This window comes from Rattus norvegicus, chromosome 13 (genome assembly GCF_036323735.1).
Source record: "Rattus norvegicus strain BN/NHsdMcwi chromosome 13, GRCr8, whole genome shotgun sequence".
NCBI classification, from domain to species: domain Eukaryota; kingdom Metazoa; phylum Chordata; class Mammalia; order Rodentia; family Muridae; genus Rattus; species Rattus norvegicus.
In genome coordinates this window covers 19,240,161-19,260,867 of record NC_086031.1, presented here as the reverse complement: position 1 = coordinate 19,260,867, position 20,707 = coordinate 19,240,161, and the positions used below count along the sequence as shown (strand labels likewise).

At 37.9% G+C, this 20,707-nt stretch overlaps 1 protein-coding gene across 4 annotated transcripts in view; it reads right to left on the bottom strand.

Annotated features, from left to right (window-relative positions):
- Positions 1-20,707, bottom strand: part of Cntnap5b (contactin associated protein family member 5B) — a 903,457-nt gene that overhangs the window by 20,844 nt on the left and 861,906 nt on the right. For all 4 annotated transcript variants that reach the window (XM_063272213.1, XM_063272212.1, XM_017598777.3 and 1 more), the window contains 2 exons: positions 16,067-16,197; positions 12,367-12,451 (listed from right to left, as the gene is read on the bottom strand). In XM_063272213.1, coding sequence (XP_063128283.1) covers positions 12,367-12,451; positions 16,067-16,197 — 216 coding nt within the window. The remainder of the gene's footprint in view (positions 1-12,366; positions 12,452-16,066; positions 16,198-20,707) is intronic.

The window sequence follows — 20,707 nt, the reverse complement described above, 5'->3', positions numbered from 1 at the left end:
ATGTGGTAGAATATAAGAAATTAATAGCTTTTTGTTATTTGTGATCTCCTCCTCTAATTCTTAAAAAGTTTCTTTTTATTCCATTCTCTCTGTCTCTGTATCTGTCTCTCTGTCTCTTTCTGTCTCACTCTGTCTCATTCTGTCACTGTCTCTGTCTCTGTCTGTCTCTCTGTCTCTCTGTCTCTCTGTCTCTCTGTCTCTCTGTCTTCTCTCTCTCTCTCTCTCTCTCTCTCCTGTGTATGTGTCATGGTGTGTGTGGAGGGGGGTGCTTATGCATGTGAATGTACCATGTATTTGTGTTTGAGTGCCTGTAGAGGACAAAAGATGGTAACAAATTTCATGAAGAAAGAATTACCTTTGCAGCTACTGGGAATCAAACTAAGTTTCTCTGGAAAAGCAGTAAATGCTCTTCGTCATATAGCCACTTTTCCAGCATCATTACTTTTTGCCCCCATATCTCATTTTTTCCTCCACTATCCATCAGGCTGTCATTTCTATTTTCTTACATACAAAGATAATAATTCATATAATTTCATGCAGCCAGTATAACATATTGCTGCAAGTTTAAATCAGTTATATTACAAATACATTATCTCTCATTTATATATGTTGTAAGTTTGTCATCACTCTTAGGCTTATAATCAAGAAGTTGGTATTGCCAGATTATGGATCCTTTGGGGTAACGACCATGTCTAGCTCCTATAGTTTTCACTTCATGTTTTAGTCTCTTTGTCTTTCTTCATGAAAAACAATGTGCTTGCATTTCCCTTTAACATTTTATTTTTTTGTTACATCCTGATTTTACACTTAATGATTTTTGTGGTTATAATGGTTTCATCAAAACAATTGAAAAGAAAGAGGGCTCAGCCACAAAAATGATGCAAAGTCAGATATGTAGCCATTGATTGACAGGGAATGGAGGGTGGAGTTAGTCATTCATTGGTAATGAATAAAGGGCAGAATTATATCTCAGAAATGAAAAAGAAGCAAAGGTCGAGGGACAGGATGTGTCACTATACTGACATATACGTATTGGAAGATTTCAAAGCAGTGGTAAATGAGAGTTCAGAGAACTAAACGTTCATGGGCTAAGTCAAGCATGCTAATTCCCATTCTCACAGCTCACTGGAAAAAAGACTTAACTGATTCAAGGGGTTACCACTATAGAGGTTGTTACAAATCAACTCTCTTTATACAAAAATAGGCATATAGAAAAACTGGGTGAAATGCTATCAAGTGACAGTGTTTCTTTGAAGGGAGGTTGTGTGTGTTTTTTCCTGGTAAGTGTTTATTCTACACACCTATTAAGACTATAAAAAAGAAAAGGTTTCTGAAAAGGAATAACAACAGGAAGAATTGTTTTGTAGACTTAGAGAAGTTAATGATAGAGTTCAGTGGATTTAAAATGCTTATCTTGTATGGACATCTGAGTTTTATCTACAAACCCCACAGTGAGAAAAGAGAACCAAGTGCATGCTCACACAGACATGCATGTATGCACAGGCACATACATACACATACAGGCACACATACCCATAGCAGTAAGTCAAAAATTAAATAAATAATTAGTAAATTAAATAAATACCTTCAGGACACATAAATATTTATCTTATTCGTATAAAAAATGAAATGGTAAACCAAAACCAAAGCAAGCAAACAAAATGAAAACCACAAGGGACAATTTAAAAGATTTTCATCTGTTGGCATATTATAAACTTGTAAGTAGTAAAGAATAATTACTTCTAAGAAGTAACAGGATACAAATTTTCATATCATTCATTAAGTAGCCACTGTACAATACTGTAAAGTTTGTTATATTTATATAAACTTTTTTATATTTAATTTTAATTCAGTGAATATGTATGTTTATATGTACAGATACGGGCGGTGCCTACAGGAAGACACAAGATAACATGAGATCCTACAAGATCCCAGGAGATAACAGGAGCTATTGTGAAATAATTTTACATTAACTGTGCAAAAAAATCATAAAACTAAGACAAACATAAATATTTCACAATTCACTGTGCTCTGTATTAATGATATGATATATTTTGCAATCTATTTATTTCAGTGGTTAGATTGTCATTGAACTAGACTCAGAAGCAACTAGCAGAAAGTACTGTTTAGATGTTCTGATCTGGAGAAGCAAAATCAAAGGCAAGTTAAAAGAGGTAAAATGTCTTTTCACAAGCATGAAGCATGGTTGTGAAAAATTACCACCAAAATATCTGAATGTCATTTTCCAAAATACATGCCTTTTTTCCTGGGCCAGTCAGAGCAGCATAAATGTCAAGCCTTTGCTTGAGTGAAAGACTGTCTCATGGGAATGAAGTGAAGAAATCCTTCTCTGGTGTCCACATGTCTATTTGATTAGACATACAATTAATATATATTCATATCTCATACTCCAATCTTTCCCTGCTGATAAGAACATCTAAAATGTATTCTTTTAATTCTTTCAAATGATTAGCACATTCTTCTTGTGGGTCTGTTTATTCATTTGTTGGTTTATTTGCAACAAGGTCTCAGTAGACACTTCAGAGTAGACTGAAAGAGAGTTCTTTAGCACACCATCCCAGGTGTTGACATGATGGGCATTTGTCAATCCACCTCACTTCTGGGGCTTCAGCTTTCTATCCCATGGGATTTGGATGCAGTGATCAAAGTTACTCTTATACCTAAATTATATAATGTCCCAACAAAGAGAACTTCAAGCAAATCTCGCTGCCAAAATACTCAATACTATTCTCACAAAGCAAATCCAAGAACACATCAACACCATCATTTAGCACAGTCATTCCAGGAATGTAAGAATGTTTAAATATACTTAGATCCATCAACACAATACATGATAGGAAGAAACTCAAGGGAAAAGACACATGATCAACTTTTGATTAGATGCTGAAAAACCCTTCAAAAATATAAAAAAAAATAACCCTTCATGTTAAAAATCTTATAGAGATCAGGAATTCATAGCACACACATATAAACAGATCAAAGTTTCACTATTTTCAGGTGATATGATAGTAAATATTAGCAACCCTCAAAATTCTACCAGAGGACTCCTACAGCTGAAAAATAACAGCAGCAAAGTGTTGGGATATAAAATTAACTCAAATAATTCAGTAGCCTTCCTTTACACAAATTATAAACAGGCTAAGAAAAAATTTAAGTGAACAACACCAAACACAATAGCCACAAATAGTAAAAATTATCTTGGTGTAAGACAAACTAAGCTATTAAAATGATAACCTCATTAATTTTAGAGGCAAATTGATATAACTAGGAAATATTATCCTGAGTGAGGTGACCCAGACCCAAAAGAACATGCATGGTGTTACTCACTGATAAGTGGATATTAACCAAAAATACAGAAACATAGTATAGAACTCAGAGACCATAAGAAGTATAACAAGCAGAAAGACTCCAGAATGTTTATCCCACTTAGAAGGGGGAAGAATACGATGACGGCAGACAGAGGGAGGAATGGACTTGGGGGGAGAGGGAGGAAAGGGAGAAGGGGGACAAGATTAGTATGTGGGGAAAACAGGAGAGAAACTCAGAAGGCCAGGAGAATTAAAGGAAATATGCAGCCCCCAGGGTGAGGGAGATGAGGGGACCATCTAGAAAGTACCAGAGACCCAGGAGGTGAGAGACTCTTAGGATTCACTGTGGGTGCCTTTAGCCAAAAGGTCCATCAATGAAGGGAAGAAACTCAAAGAATACACCTCCAGTAGATTAAACAGGGCCTCAAGTAAAGGGATAGGGCTACTAACCTACAGTCAAAATTCCTGACACATAATTTTACCTATCTAAAACAACTGTAGGGACAAAAATGGAGAGGAGACTGAAGGAAAGATGGTCCAGTAACCTGACCAACTTGGAATCGATCTCATTGGGAACACCAAGTCCTAACACTATTACTGATGCAATGATGTGGTTACAGAGGGGAACCTGGCATGGCTGTCCTGTGAAGGGGTCTACCAGTAGATAAGTGGAAGCCTGAAATCCCTATGGTTGAATAAGTGAGAGGATTGAAAAAGCTGAAGGGGAGGGCAATCTCATAGGAAGACTAGCAGTCTCAATTAACACAGACACCTTGGAGCTCCCAGAGACTGAGCCACCAACCAGGAATCATTCATGGGCTGGTCAGAGGCCCCAGACACATATATAGCAGAAGACTACCTAATCTGGCCTCAATGGGTGAAGATGCATTTAATCCTCTTGAGATTTGAGTTCCCAGGGAAGGAAAATGCCAAGAATGTTGGAGGAAGCACCCTATTGGAGGCAAGGGGAATAAGAAATAGGATGAGGAACTGTGAGAGGAAGAACTGGGATTGGGGGGGGGTAATTACAGGAATGTATATGAGATAGATAGATGATAGATGATAGAAAGATAGAAAGAAAGAAAGAAAGATAGATAGATAGATGATAGATAGATAGATAGATAGATAGATAGATAGATAGATAGATAGATAGATAGAGATAGAGAGATAGATTTGGTTTAGAGAGGAGACACTCACATTTTGTACGTACAAATGTCTAAAATACAAAGAACAGGAATTAAAACCTCACCAGGGCCACATTAGTCAACTTGAATAAACAGATTCAGAAATATAATATCTATTATTATGAGTATTGTTACTACATAGTGGGTAGGGTGAAAAATAATCCCATCTTTTTTTTTCAAACCCAAACCTCACATATATTTTCATTTTTTAATACTTCATAACTTAATATTTATTAGGGGCTCAGTTGGTAGAGAGCTTGCCTATCACTCTTAAGAGATACTCATTGCCAGAATTAACTGGACATGGCTACACAAGTCTGATTCTAGCACTCAGGAGGTAGAGGTAAGAAGATGCAAAGGTGAAGGTTATTGTCAGCTACAAAGTGAATATGAGGTCGACCTGGACCTCATATTGCTACAGAGCTAGAAGATCACACAATCAGGAATTTGTATGTAACAGCATTTACTTGTAAGGATAATGGTTAAAACCTGAAGAAAAAAGAACCATGAATCCATAATGGTCTAGTTTTAGTGGTGTCTGTTGGAACATTGTGTAGAGCAGCTCTAAGATGACAAGTACTGCTAAGATCACAGATGCTCTCTGTCCTTGGTGTGCAGAGGTCAGTGATACGAAGTAGCATTATGATGTCAACAGCTCTGAAGGAGATGCTCCTCACAATACCGACTAGCTGAGGAAATGAACTGTCCGATAGTTCCCTAGAAAGAAATCTAAAGCTTACATTTAGAGTAGAGGAGTAAATAGTAACAGATGGGCTAAGAATCAGAAGATTCAAGAGTACTTCTTGTAACTACCGAAAGAGAGAGAGAGAGAGAGAGAGAGAGAGAGAGAGAGAGAGAGAGAGAGAGAGAGAGAATCCAGATATAGATATACATATATACAGGGCAGACACACACACACACACACTCACACACTCATTGACATCTTCAGAAACAGACACTGACTATGGTTACTTTCAATGTGCCAGCAAAAGATATTATAATTTATTAACAGTATTTAAGTTCTATGCTGTCTGAAAATGAAGAATTTCTGAAAAACTAAAAAAAGAAAAAGAAAAGAAAAGATTGCTGACTTTAAAAGGAAGAAAAAATGTGTATTAAAGGAAATTAGAAGTAGTGTCGGGGCTGCCTCTACACAGCCCCATGTTCTGGCCAAAGAACATTCTCTACTCATTTGAACTAAGTTACAGTGCAGTCAAAATTCTACTGTCTAATGACCTCCTGGGCAATTTATTCATATCTTACCAAAGCATGAGGAAGACTATTGTTCTTCACAGCATAAAATAAACTATCTCTTTCATGTGCTTATATAATCATTCCCCTGTGTATCCCATGTAAGGCAGATTCATTTCAAATTGGTACAGAATTTCAGAGGAACACAGAATTCCATACTTGTTTACATATTTCTTCCCTTGAGTAGTTTTGTTCCCGCTTCTAAGAAGGACTGAAGCATACACACTTTGGTCTTCCTTGCTCTTGAATGTACTATATTCTGTGAATTTTTTCTTGGTAATTCCAAGCTACTGAAATAATATCCACTAATTAGTGAGTGAATACCATATGTGTTCCTTTCTGCTTAGTTCACACAGGAGGATGTTTTCTAGTTCCATCCATTTACCTAAGAATTTAATAAAGTCATTGTTTTTAATAGCTGAGCACTACTAAATTGTGTAAATGCACCACATTTTTTGTAGGCATTTCACTGTGAAGGAAATCTGGGTTCTTTCCAGCTTCTGGCTATTATAAATAAGGCTGCTTTGAACTCAGTCGAGCATATGTCCTTGTTATATGTTAGGGCATCTTTTGTGTATAAGCCCAGGAGTGGTATAGCTAGGTCCTCAGGTAGTACTGTGCCCAATTTCCTGAGGAAACTCCAGACTGATTTCCAGAGTGGTTGTTGGAGCTTGCAATCCTACGAACAATGGAGGAGTGTTCTTCTTTCTCCACAGGCTTACCAGCATCTGTTGTCACCTGAGTTTTTTGTCTTAGCAATTCTGATTGTTGAAGGGAGGAATCTCTGAATTGTTTTAATTTGCATTTTCCTGGTGATTAATGATGTCAAACAATTGTTTAGGTACTTCTCAGACATTTGACATTCCTCAGTTGAGAATTCTTTGTTTAGCTCTGTACCACATTTTTTTTTAAATAGGGTTATTTGATTCTCTGCAGTCTAACTTCTTGAGTTCCTGATATGCACTGGATATTATCTCTCTATAAGATGTAGGAATAGTAAAGATCTTTTCACAATATGTTCATTGTCATTTTGTAGTAATGACAGTGTCTTTTTCCTTACCGAAGCTTTGCCACATTATGAGGTCCCATATGTCCATTCTTGATCTTAGAGCATAAGTCATTGGTATTCTGTTCAAGAAATCTTCCCCTGTGACTATGCACTCAAAGATCTTCCCCATTTTCTCTTTTATCTTTTTCAATGTATCAGATTTTCTGTGAAGGTCCTTAATCCACTTAGACCTGACCTTTGTACAAGGAGATAAGAACGTATCGCTTGGCATTCCTCTACATGATGACCTCCAGTAGAACGAGCACTACTTGTTGAAAGTACTATCTTTTTTCCAATGGATGGTTTTAGATTCTATGTCAAAAATCAAGTGACTCTAAGTGTAGGGCATCGTTTCTCAGGCTTTAATTCTATTCCATTGATCTACCTGCCTGTTTCTGTTCCAGTATAATACAGTTTTATCACTCTTACTCTGTAATACAGCTTGAGGTCAGGGATGGTGAATCCCCAGAAGTTCTTTTATGTTTGGAGATAGTTTTTGCTATCCTGGATTTTTCGTTATTCCAAATGAACTTGCAAATTCTTTTTTCTAACTCTATAAAGAACTTAGCTAGAATTTTGATGGGGATTGCACTGAATCTAAAGATTGCTTTTCAAAAAATGGCCACTTTTACTATATTAATCCTGCCAATCCATGAGCATGGGAGATATTTCCATCTTCTGAGATCGTCCTCATTTTTTTTTTCTGCAGAGACTGAAGTTCTTGTCATATAGATCTTTCACTTGCTTAGTTAGAGTCACATCAAGGTATTTTATGTTATTTGTGGGTATTGTGAAGGGTGTCATTTCCTTAATTTCTTTCTCAGTCTGTTTATCCTTTGAGTTGAGGAAGGCTACTGATTTGTTTGAGTGAATTCTATAGTCAGCCACATTGTTGAAGTTGTTTATCAGGCTTAGTAATTCTCTGGTACAACTTTTGGTGTCACTTGTGTATACTATCAATATCATCTGCAAATAGTAATATTTTGACATCTTCCTTTCTGATTTGTATCCCTTAGACCTCTTTCTGTTTTCTAATTGCTCTGGATAAGAATTCTAGTACTATATTGACTAGGTAGGTTGAGAGTGGGCAGCTTTGTCTAGTCCCTGATTTTAGTGGGATTGCTTCAAGTTCTGTTCATTTAGTTTGGTGTTGGCTACTGGTTTTACTATGTTTAGGTATGGGCCTTGAATTCCTGATCTTCCTAAGACTATTACCATGAAAACTTGTTGAATTCTGTCATATGATTTCTCAGCATCTAATGAGATAATCATGTGTTTTTTTTCTTTATGTTTGTTTTTATAGTGTAGTACATTGACAGATTTCCAGATATTGAATCATCCCTGAATCTCTGGGATGAAACTTAATTGATAATGCTGGAAGATGTGTCCTGGGATTCAGTTTGTGAGAATTTTATGAGCATTTTTGCATTGATATTCATAAGGGGAATTGGTCATAAGTTCTCATTCTTTGTTGTGTCTTTCTGTGACCACAGCTATCTGTACTCATATCCTGCCAGGAGAGAACTGATCTCCTGAGACTGCTGACTCACATTAGAGCACAGGTGAGACAACCACTTCTGCTTAGAAGGACCTGCCTGGAACCCTCAGGACCCAGAAACCAAGAGCAGTCTGGGGCAGGATACTTTTGGTTTACATCTACAACCAAAGCTGCCACAGTGCCACAGCTCTGGTATACACAAATACCACTAGAAGAAAGCTGGCCTCTCACAGGTGCTGATACACAGGCTTACAGGAGAGTCAAGCCATTGTCAGAGAAAACAAGACCAGCTAATACCAGAGATAATCAGGTGGTGAGAGGCAAGCGCAAGAAACTAAGCAACAAAAACCACTTGGCATCATCAGAACCCAGTTCTTGCACTACAGCAAGTCCTGGATATACTGAAACACCCAAAAAATAAGATTGCGATTTGAAATCACATCTCATGATGATATTAGAGGAGTTTAAGAAGGACATAAAAAATTCCTTAAACAAATACAGGGTAGCATAGGGAAACAGGTAGAAGCCCTTAAAGAGGAAAAACAAAATTCCCTTAAAAAATTATAGTAAAACATAACTGAGCAGGTGAAGAAATTGAATAAAACCACCCAGGATTTAAAAATGTAAATGGAAACAATAAAGAAAGCACAAATGGAGACAACCCTGGAAATAGAAAACCTAGACAAGAGAACAGGCCAGCATCACCACCAGAATACAACAGATAGAAGAGAGAATCTCAGGGGCAGAAGATACCATAAAAAATATTAACACAACAGTTAAATAAAAAGCAAAATGCTGAAAGCTCCTAAACCAAAACATCCAGGAAATCCAGCACACAATGAGAAGATCAAATCTAAGGATAATAGGTATAAAAGATAGCAAAAATTTCCAACTTACAGGACCAGTAAATATCTTCAACAAAACTATAGAAGAAAACTTCCCTAACCTAAAGAAAGTGATGTCCATAAACACAGAAGAAGCCTACAGAACGCCAAATAGATTAGGCCAGAAAAGAAATTCCTCCTGACGTAATATTAATAGTCAAATCACCAAATGCACGTAACCAAGAAAGAATATTAAAAGCAGTACAGGGGGTAAAGATCGAGTAACATATTAAGGCAGACCTATCAGAATTATAACAGAAAGCTAGAAGATCCTTGGTAGATGTCACACAGACCCCAAGAGAATACAAATGCCAGCCAAGGCTACTATATCCAGTAAAACTCACAATTACCACAGATGGACAAAACAAGATATTCTATGACAAAACCAAATTTACAGATCTTTCCACAAATCCAGCCCTACAAAGATAACAGATAGGCAACACAAAATCCCACACAAAGAGGGAAATTACACCCTAGAAAAAGTTTAAAAAGTAATCTTTCAACTAACACAAAAAACACACACACATTGCACCTCACAGAATAATATTGGGAGACATCAATACCCCATTCTCATCAATGGAGAGATCAGTGAAGTAGACACTAAACAGTCCCAGTGAAACTAACAGAAGTTATGAACCAAATGGATGTAACATATATTAATAGAAAATTTCATCATAAAACAAATTCAGAAATGAAAAGGGAGACTTAACAAAAGAAACCAAGGAAATTAAAAAAATCATCAATTCCTACTACAAAAGCCTATACTCCATAAAACTGGAAAATCTGGATGAAATGGACAATTTTCTAGACAAATACCAGGTACCAAAATTAAATCAGAATCAGATAAACCATATAAACAGTCCTATAATCCCTAAAGAAATAGAAACTATTGTAACAGTCAAACTTAAAGACAAAGGCTGCTTTAGACAAACACCAAGAGGCTGGAACTTTAACTCACTGTCCAAAGAATTTAAGATAACACTCTGTTCCAGTAAATGAGCTAACTGCCCTTAGCAGTCCCCCATTCGTATGAATGAGCTAACCTCAGGAACGGGGGGATCTTTCATCAGCCCCTCTGAATGCCAAAGATATTTCCCCACAAAGCACCTCCAATGAATTCAAAGGACAATAGGTGGCCACCATTGAATTCAAAAGGTAATAAACCCCAACAATGAGAAATAACTAACTCATGCTATAACCTAAAGTCTATACCCTGAAAAAGTATAAAAAGTGTGTGCTTTTGTTCTTCAGGGTCGCCTTTGTCCTGATTATAGGGCCACTCCAGTGCACTGGATCATTAAACCTCTTGCTTGATTGCATTGATTACATTGTTCTGTGTCTCCATGTTTTCGTGAATGGGGCCTTCCAGAAGTAGGGCTGATCAGGTCCTACACCATCATTAATAGTCTCCCAAACAAAAAATGTCCAAGACCAGATGGGTATAGTGCAGAAAACTATGAGACCTTCATAGAATACTTAATATCTGTACTCTGCAAACTATTCCGCAAGATAGAAACAGAAGGAACACTACCCAATTCAGTCTATGTAGCCACAATTACACTCATGCATAAAATAATCCCATCTTTAAGTCATTTGTGTTCAATTCTTCAGTCTCTCACTTGGGAAACTGACATTTCAAAACTTATTTTACATTCACATTATATTCTGGAGATTCTATATTCTTTAAGGATCTAGAAGAGTGGAGAAACAGTAGATCATTTATTGTCCTATCTAAGCTTGTACACTTTTAAGACATTCTCTGTAACAATATTTCAGAGAACAGATCATCTGTCTTGTAAATCTAAATTTTGTATTTGAGGTAAAGCAGCTTCTAGACCTTTGTCAAGGATTAGGAGGTAACCAGGAACACCCTACATGCCCTACAAAGACTCTCAGACTTTCTGAGAAGTCATTCTAAAAGGAGATGTCAAGACTCCGAATTCAGGGCTGCAAAATATACATAGGACAGTGATTTCTTGTGTTGGGTCCATTATTTCTTAAGATACCCCAAATTGCCAGTGTTTTCATTAAAAAGAAAAAAGAAAAAAAGATGAATCAGAGGGAAATAAGGGTCAGCCAGGAATTCAAATGTACAAATAATTTCAAAATCTGAAAAATACCTGCACTTGCCAATTTGTACACCCAGTTGATACAGATAATAAAGAACTGGAGCCATAGAAATAGCTCATTTTGTATCCCCAGAACCCAAATAAATCCAAACTTAGTAGTATAGGTGTTTGTAATCCCAGAGCTACTAAAGCATGATGAGAAGAGAACACAGAATCATTAGAAGCTCCTAAATCAGAATCCTCTCCACTCATGTACAAAGCATAGTACAAAAGCAGTGCCTGAAGTTGTTGACATTCAAAAGGATCCCATGACTCATACTTGTCTATAGGCATACATGTGAATATATACACACACCACACATTATACACAAATACACATGAGAAATGTTTAAAATGAAACTCAACGTGTGTTCTACATAAGTTCTTACATGAGATTTGAAAAAGGAAAAAAAAATTGATAGGCAAGTTTGAGAAAAGTTTAAGACAGAATTATTAACCAAAGCAAAGGCTTGTTTTTCTACATTAGCTGTAACCAAAATATATTTAAGCTCTAAGATGCATTCTAAAAGATCAGGTACCATTTAAGATATGAAATTTTTCAGGAAAGTATAAAAAGTTAAGTGTTGCATAAGCAATAAATATTCTCTAACAGAATCTGAAAATTCACACAACCTGTATAAATACAAGAGACGTATCTGCTCTTCTAATGTGAACTTTGAATCCTCGTTCTGCAGCTTAGCCACGTACTTCATTCTGTTAGGTTAAAACTAAGGAATTGCAAGTAAAATATTGACAATTTTAAAAAGTTGATAATTTTAAATTTTAAATGAAATGGTATTTTCTTTACTACTTGATTATCTTTTCCTCTAGATTATTAACAAATAAAGAACAAAATAGTACCACAAACAAGCACCAATTAACCAATTAATAAAGCTGATGTGAATGGCATTCTGCATCATTGCCACATGTGTCTTAGTATATCCCATTACAAAACCTGTATCAAGACTACAGATGAGAGCATGAATTACTGAACACACCAACAGGGGGAACAAATTCATCAAGTTTAACAACATCTATGAAATATATTGAAGAGAAAAACAGACCTGTAACTTTGCCTAAGATGAGTGACCTCACTGTCAAGAACTCAGCTTCCAGGGGGAAGTTATAACTGAAGAGTTGCTGGTCCATCTATAAGAAAACAAAACAGAGCCATAGCCCAGGTTTTAAGAAAGGGTAACGCAATCCTATCTGTAAAGTGCTTACAGTCTCACACAGGGCAGTCTTCTCTCTAGAATTCACTCTCAAGAGAGGTTTGAAATGTCACAGCAGTTGTCCCACAGTGCACAAAAAGTATCTTTTCTTTAGTCATTGTAAAATCAGGTCTTTCAGGGTCTTATAAGGTTTCCTTAGAAACCCTACATGGCTATTGTCATGTATTTATCTCCCCACTGAGAATTTTTACAGAATTCTTCACTGAAACAAGTAAGCAGAGAAAGCTATTTGGTACTCGCTTTGCCATTTTAGATGACATCCAGCTGTGCTTCCCATTCTCCCTTCTTTCTCACCTCTTGTTGTTATAGAGGCCACTTTCTATTCCTCCATATCCCTGAACTCCTCTTCTAAGTGGACTGTAAGACTTCCTAATCATGAAACACAGTTTGATATATACTTTAAGAATGGATGAAAATATTGCTGCTCCTGACAGCTGGCTGATCAAGCTGCACTGGAAGACTGTACATACATAACTGACGGATTCTCTAGGCCTTGATTTCTAGGGTGCCCCTTTAGCAATCAATAGTGGCTTCAGGTACTTCTTATTCTGGTTTGATCCCTTCCCCCATCTTCTACTTCCTGGGCTGTACAACCAATTTATTTCCATCTTTCTCAGTGTAATCCAATCCAGTAGATTCTTCTAATGTGTTATATGGGGAAGAGTATGCACTTTTTCTCTAACACTGCCTCTCTTTTGCCTAGAATTTCACTAAATAGGTTAGGTAACCTGGCCATCAGGCTCCTAGGAAATAGTTTTTCTCTATCTCTCCTCTTACCATGTGGGATTACAAGTGTGTGCTTGTCATCCTTCCTAGATTAGGATAAGGGATTTTATACTTGGATCCTCATGATTTCAAGGGAAATCCTTCATCACCTAAGCCCTCTTCTCTCCCCCCTTTCCTGTCCTCCAATCTCCATGTTGAACATCTGAGTGATAATATCCTCATCATTTTATAGTGCAGAGGCTAGAAAAGAAGAGAGACAGTCATATGATAGGGTGAGCAAGCCTGCTCTACTTGGGGAAAATCAAATGGGTCAGGATGAATACCTAACCATTTCATCTAGTTCCTCCTTCCACAAATTGTGTGCTACATAAACCCAGTGAGTGACTCTCTTTGTAGTGCCCACCTCGACCAGCAAGGAAGACACTACTCCATTGTGTTCTTCTCAACAGCCTTTATTACAGGAACACCTCATTCCTGATACGGGGGACACCAGGGAACAAAGGCACTCGCCTTAAATACAAGACAGACTGTGGCTATAAACTTGTCCTCTGGGGATTGGTAGAGTATGAAATACCTTATTAGCATGAATATCACTCCAGTCTGATAACTGTCGGAGAAATTGCAACACATGCGCATTGCAGGTGTTTAGCACCAACGACCACCGGATGTCGGTGCCATCTTTAGCTGCACCCTACATCTCTTTAAAATTCTCCTGACCTTATAATTCATCATATAACCTTAGCACAAACTTATACCCATAGTGTATGATTTAATGCTATTTCATTGTTTTTTCATCACACTATATATTTTTTTCTAGTTACTAAACAATGTATGTACAGGACACAAATGCATACTTCTGAATTTGTTTCTCCTTACAATGCTATGAATCAGATCAGCCTAGTGACAGAGAAAGAGGAGTCACAAAATTGCATGATTTAGCTAAGCCGCCCATTAGTACATAAACACCTGAGCATAGTCATGTTTCCTTACTCAAGATCCCTACCTCCCTTTCCAAGTAGCCAGTCTGCCTGTCCTTCAAAAGGCACCGTTAGCTGCCACATTAGCAGGAAAGGGGGAATGCAGGAGTGCTGGGGATCTTACTTAGCGGCTGAGTGCATTGATAAGCACCTGTCCATTTTTCTGATAGGTGTACAGCATTTCTGAAATGTTCCATGTAAGATGAATGGAGGTTAGGATTATATCAGGAACTCGTTTTTTGCTGTTGTTTGTTTGTTTGCTTGCTTGCTTGCATTAAACAATGTTTGTTAGATGAAATAGAACACACACACATACATACATACATACATACATACATACATACATACATACATACATACATACATATTGGTTTGGGGTAGGGTAGGATGGTCAGAAAAAACAAACATGCTATGTTTCTGAGCCAACCAGACAACTTGATATAAACTTAAGTTCTCTGTTCTAGAATATTCTGCTTTATTCAGCACTTGCAAATACCAAGAGCTTGCTTGTTGTTGAAAATGAATTAATATATGAATATTACATAGAGAAAGGGAATGTTAGTAAGTTATCTAAGCTCTATCCCACAGTTACCTGGCAACATCCAGGTGTTCCTGACTCACTATAAAAGTGGTTGCTTGCCCCTGCTGCTCTCTCTTGCTCTTGCCTTCTTGCTCCCACTCTGCTCCCTCAACCCTTCCCCCTCTCTCTCCATGGGCTAATAGCAAGCTTCTATTTGTCTGCTCATTCTTTCTCTCTGCCATTCTCTGACTCTACTACCCTATCAACTCCCCATTTCCATCCCCTGAATAAACTCTATTCTACACTATACCATTGTGTGTCTGGTCCCTCAGGAAGAAGGGATGTCTCAGCATTAGCCAGTGGAGGCACCCCATTCCCTATACCACCAAAACATATTCCTTCTCTCTTCTTCTTATAAACACAGCAGGAAATACATCTTATAGCTCTCTTTGTAGAGCTCTCTCTCTCTCTCTCTCTCTCTCTCTCTCTCTCTCTCTCTGTCTTTCTCTATATACTTTACTTGTCTTATTTGTGAAAGAAGACAGAAAAATATAAATGGTCCATCATTATGGTCACAACAAATTTGGAAAATAATGGATCAATGAATTAAAGTTATCTTAGCAAAACAGTAATTGCTAAGCGGATTAACATTCTCATTTATGATCATACAGTCATAGTGTAGACTTTGGCTGGACTTTATTAAGATCTGTCCTGATCTGCTGTTTGACCTTTACACAGCATTACGAATATTTCAGAGAAGCCTACCACACTATTTTATGTGCACACATAAACCCTATAAAACTCTCCTTAGTTTTTCTACCCAGATAATACTTCCTTGTCCACAAGACCCACTTTGTACTAGAAAAGAAGTAATAATGAGTAATGATGTGTAGAAGAAACCTGTACCCACCCAAGGGCTTCTATATCACCTGTGCTCTCCTCTGTGCCCACCTGTACACTATGTCCATTGCTACTACAGTCCCTACTAGAATCTTCTGTATATTCTTTCCTCTTTGCATGCATAATTGTAGTTACTCATTTGGCTTAGAGCTGACTAAAATTGAGCACAACTAGGATGTCCAGTGCTTCCTCTTCTGCAGTAATTTCTGATGGAATAGCTCTACTGAGGGAATTCTAGAATTTGTATTTCTAGCTCTTTGGTGATGCCAGTGGGAAAGAGGAACATGACTAAGTGCTAGGCCAGAGTCGGGTGAATCTATATTCCACTGTATGGCTTTATTGAGCTCAGACATGTTTGTTAAGGAAACCATGGCATGTTGGCCATACAGAAAGGTGAGAAGTGAAATACCTGAATGGAAAGTTCTGTCCCATCTCTGTTCATTTTCACATGGTGCACTCTTCTGTTGGCAAGATTCTCTGTGCTGACAGTAAACATGTGACTTTCTCCTTTGCTTAGGTGATATAGAATCTGTAAACTTCCTTGAAAGAAAAAAAGGGGAAGGGTTAGAATTCAAAATAGCAAGCAAAACACAGGAAGACCTGATTAAAATTTTCACAAATTGGCAATTGCAGTTTTCTAGGCTTCAATGACTAAGCATTAATCTTAAAAAAAAATCAATATCTTCATCAGAGTTAAAATACAAGTTTCTGATTATAGATACTAATTAATGTGAGTGTGCCACTGTGTTGCTGCACTGTTGTTATTATTGTTGTTGTTTTGTGTATGTGCCCCTTTTAAATGATAGTTTCAGATCACCAAAATATTATAGACTTGTAATTTCAGCAGTTTGTAGACTGAGAAAGGAAAGTCAGGGTTTTCAAGTCAGCTGGGAGACAAGCAAGTTCCTACCTCAAAAGTCCAACTACAAAGAGAAAGGGGAAAGAGGTGGGAAAAAAAAGAAGGAAAAGCCGATGGGGAGAAGGGAGGAGGAGAATAGAAGAAAGAGATCCTGTTTGACAAGCACACTCACAGACATATTTTGTAACTAGAATGTGAAAATATGAACATGACATGGTCACTTTCATGACATGGTTCTCTCTCCATCACCTTCCTCCTTCTGAGCTTGAGAGAGACAACACCTTATAGTTTTCCCCCACTGAAATCTAATGCAATGTCTCCATTTTAATTGTGGTCTCCTTAAGGCAAGGTGACCAATCAAAATCTTCATGGCTCCTTAGGACATTCAAATTATATCAGGAGAGTACTTTTGGAACAACTGCTCATTAATCATGAAGTGTGGAAACCTGGCTGCCAAATCCCAACTTCAGGACTTGCATAATGGATAGAAACTGAAAGGGATTTCAGAAAGTCTGGGAAGGCAGATCTTCCTTTCTTTCCTTTTTATGTTTGATGAGGAAGAAAATAATTGAGAGATCCAGAAAAATAAAGTGTTACAGAATAAATAGAATGGATGCTGTAGTGTGAATGTCACTCTTTTTTTTTAACCTGAAACCTCCTCAAGACACCTCCTGGATCTGAAGGGACCTGGTCAAACAGCTCCCTGCAGCCATATGCAGTTGAAGGGAGAGCTAAACCTTCAGAGGGGCAGACATATATGGGAAGCCAGAAGAGACTGCACTCTGCCCACAATTCTTACTCCAGAGGAAAATGCCTATTGCCATCTGGACGACCAATACACAGTGACATGAGAAAAGATGGGGCAGGCCTTTCTGGTTGCTGCCCTCACAAAGAACTGAAACACAGCCCCTGAGGAGCGACTTCAGGCTAAAAACCAGGGTAAGACCAACTTTTCGGCTCCAAGTGACCTGCCTGATGGACACAGGACACACGCACACAGGAACAGCTGAAGAACAGTAGAGTGGAAAAACTGCATGCCTGAAAGCAGAATACTCTGTTCCCATAACTGGCTGAAAGAAAACAGGAAAACAGGTCTCCAGCACTCCTGAAACACAAGCCTAGCCACTGTCAGAAATAGCAGAACAAGGAAACACCAGAAACAACCTGATGACAAGAGCTAAGCACAAGAATGCAAGCAACACAAACCAAGGCTACATGGCATTATCAGAGTTCAATTCCCCCACCAAAGTGAACACTGAATATCCAAACACACCAGAAAAGGAGGACCTAGATTTTAATGATAATGGAAGACTTCAAGAAAGACATAAAGAACTCCCTTAGAGAAACAAAGGAAAACGTAAATTAACAAGTAGAAGACTACAGAGAGGAATCACAAAAATCCTTGAAAGAATTCCAGGAAAAAACAATCAAACAGGTGAAGGAATTAAAAATGGAAATAGAAGAAATAAAGAAACACAAAGGGAAAAAACGCTGGATATAGAAAACCAAAGGAAGAGACAAGGAGCCGTAGATACAAGCATCACCAACACAATACAAGAGATAGAAGAGAGAATCTCAGGAGCAGAAGATTTCACAAAAATTATCGACACAACTATTAAAGATAATGGAAAACTGAAAAAGCTACTGGCCCAAAACATACAGGAAATCCAGGAAACAATGAGAAGATCAAACTTAAGGATAACAGATATAAAAGAGAGTGAAGACTCCCAGCTTAAAAGACCAGTAAATATCTTCAACATAATCATAGAAGAAAACTTCCCTAACCTAAAGAAAGAGATGTCCATAAATATACAAGAAGCCTACAGAACTCCAAATAGTTTGGACCAGAAAAGAAACTCCTCCCGTCACATAATAGTCAAAACACTAATGCACAAAACAAAGAAAGAATATTAAAAGCAGTAATGGAAAAGGCCAAGTAACATATAAAGGTAGAACTACCAGAATTACACAAGAGTTCTCACGAGAGACTATGAAAGCCATAAGATCATAGACAGATGTCATACAGACCCTAGCCCAGGTTACTGTGTCCAGCAAAACTCTCATTAACATAGACGGAGAAACCAAGATATTCCATGACAAAACAAAACTTACACAATATCTTTCTACAAATCCATCTCTATGAAGGATAATAAAGCGTTAAGCCCAACACAAGGAGGCAAGCTACCCCCTAGAAAAAGTAAGAAACTAATTGTCTGGCAACAAAATAAAGAGAAGACAGGCACACAAACATAATCTCACATCCAAATATGAATAGAACAGGTAGCAACACTCACTATTTTTTAGTATCTCTCAACATCAATGGACTCAATTCCCCAATAAAAAGACACAGATTAACAAACTGGATACACATTGAGGACACCACATTCTGCTACCTACAGGAAACACATCTCAGAGACAAAGGCTGGAAAACAATATCCAAGTAAATGGTCTGAAGAATCAAGCAGGACTAGCCATTCTAATATCGAATAAAATTGATTTTTTAGCAAAAGGCATCAAAAACAATAATGAATGACACTTCATATTCATCAAAGGAAAAATCCACCACGATGAACTCTAAATTCTAAATATCTATATTCCAAATAGAAGGGCACCTACATACATAAAAGAAACCTTACTAAAGCTCAAAGAACACATTGCACCTAACACAATAATAGTAGGAGATTTCAACACCCGACTCTCATCAATTGACAGATCACGGAAACAGAAATAAAACAGAGACATAGACAGACTATGAGAAGTCATGAACCAAATGGGCTTAACAGATATTTATAGAACATTCTATCCTAAAAAAAAGAGATATACATTCTTCTCACTACCTCATGATACTTACTCAAAAATTGACCATATAATTGGTCATAAAACAGGCCTCAAAAAATACAGAAAGATAGAAATAATCCCGTGCGTCTTATCAGACCAGCATGGGCTAAAGCTGTTCTTCAATAACAATGTGGAAAGAACACCCATATCTACATTGAAGTTGAATAATGCTCTATTGAGTGATAACCTGGTCAAGGAAGAAATAAAGAAAAAAATTGAGGACTTCTTAGAATTTAGTGAAAATGAAGGTACAATATATCCAAACTTTTGAGGCATAATGATAGCTGTGCTAAGAGGAAAATGCATAAAACTGAGGGTCTGCAGAAAGAAACAGGAGAGAGCATATATCAGCAGCTTGACATCACACCTAAAATTGCTAGAACAAAAAGAAGCAAATACATCCAGGAGGAGTAAAATGCAGGTAATAATCAAACTCATAGCTGAAATGAACCAAGTAGAAACAAAAAGGACTATACAAAGAATCAACAGAACCAAAGGCTGGTTCCTTTAGAAAATCAACAAGATAGATAAACCATTAGCTAAACTAACCAGAGGACACAAGGAGTGTATCCAAATTAACAAAATCAGAAATGAAAAGGGAGAGAAAATTACAGAATCAGAGGAAATTAAAAACAAATCATCATATCCTACTACAAAAGCCTATATTCAAAAAAACTTAGAATCTGGAGGAAATGGACAATTTCCTAGACAGATACCAGGTACCTAATTTGAACCAAGAACAGATAAACCGGGAAACGGCGATGCAGGTCTTCCTGGTTGCTGCCACCGCAGTGAGCTCATGGGCAGCACCCCTCGAGCAAACTTGAGCCTCCGGAAAACAGGTAAGACCAACTTTTCTGCTGCAGGAGACCTTCCTTGTGAACTCGGGACACACAGAGGCAGAATTCCTCTAGGACCGGGCACTTCCTGTGTTTACCAGGAGTCCCACACCCGCGGATCCTGGCCCACAGCAGCTCTCTGCTCCCAGACCCCGTGGGAGAGAGACCTCCCCACCTGGTCAGGTGGGCACTCCTGAGGCTGCAGAGATGGAGAGACCACCAACACTGCCCACCCCTGCCCACATCCCTGGCCCAAGAGGAAACTGTATACGGCCTCTGGGTTTACGTGGAGGAGGGCCCAGGAGACACCGGCGAAACCTGAAGGAAGAGACCAGATAAACAGTTCTCTGCAACCAAATCCCATGGGAGGGAGAGCTAAACCTTCAGAGAGGCAGACACGCCTGGGAAACAGGAAGAGACTGCACTCTGCACACATCTCTGATGCCAGAGGAAAACACCAAACAGCATCTGGAACCCTGGTGCACTGAAGCTCCCGGAAACGGCTGCGCAGATC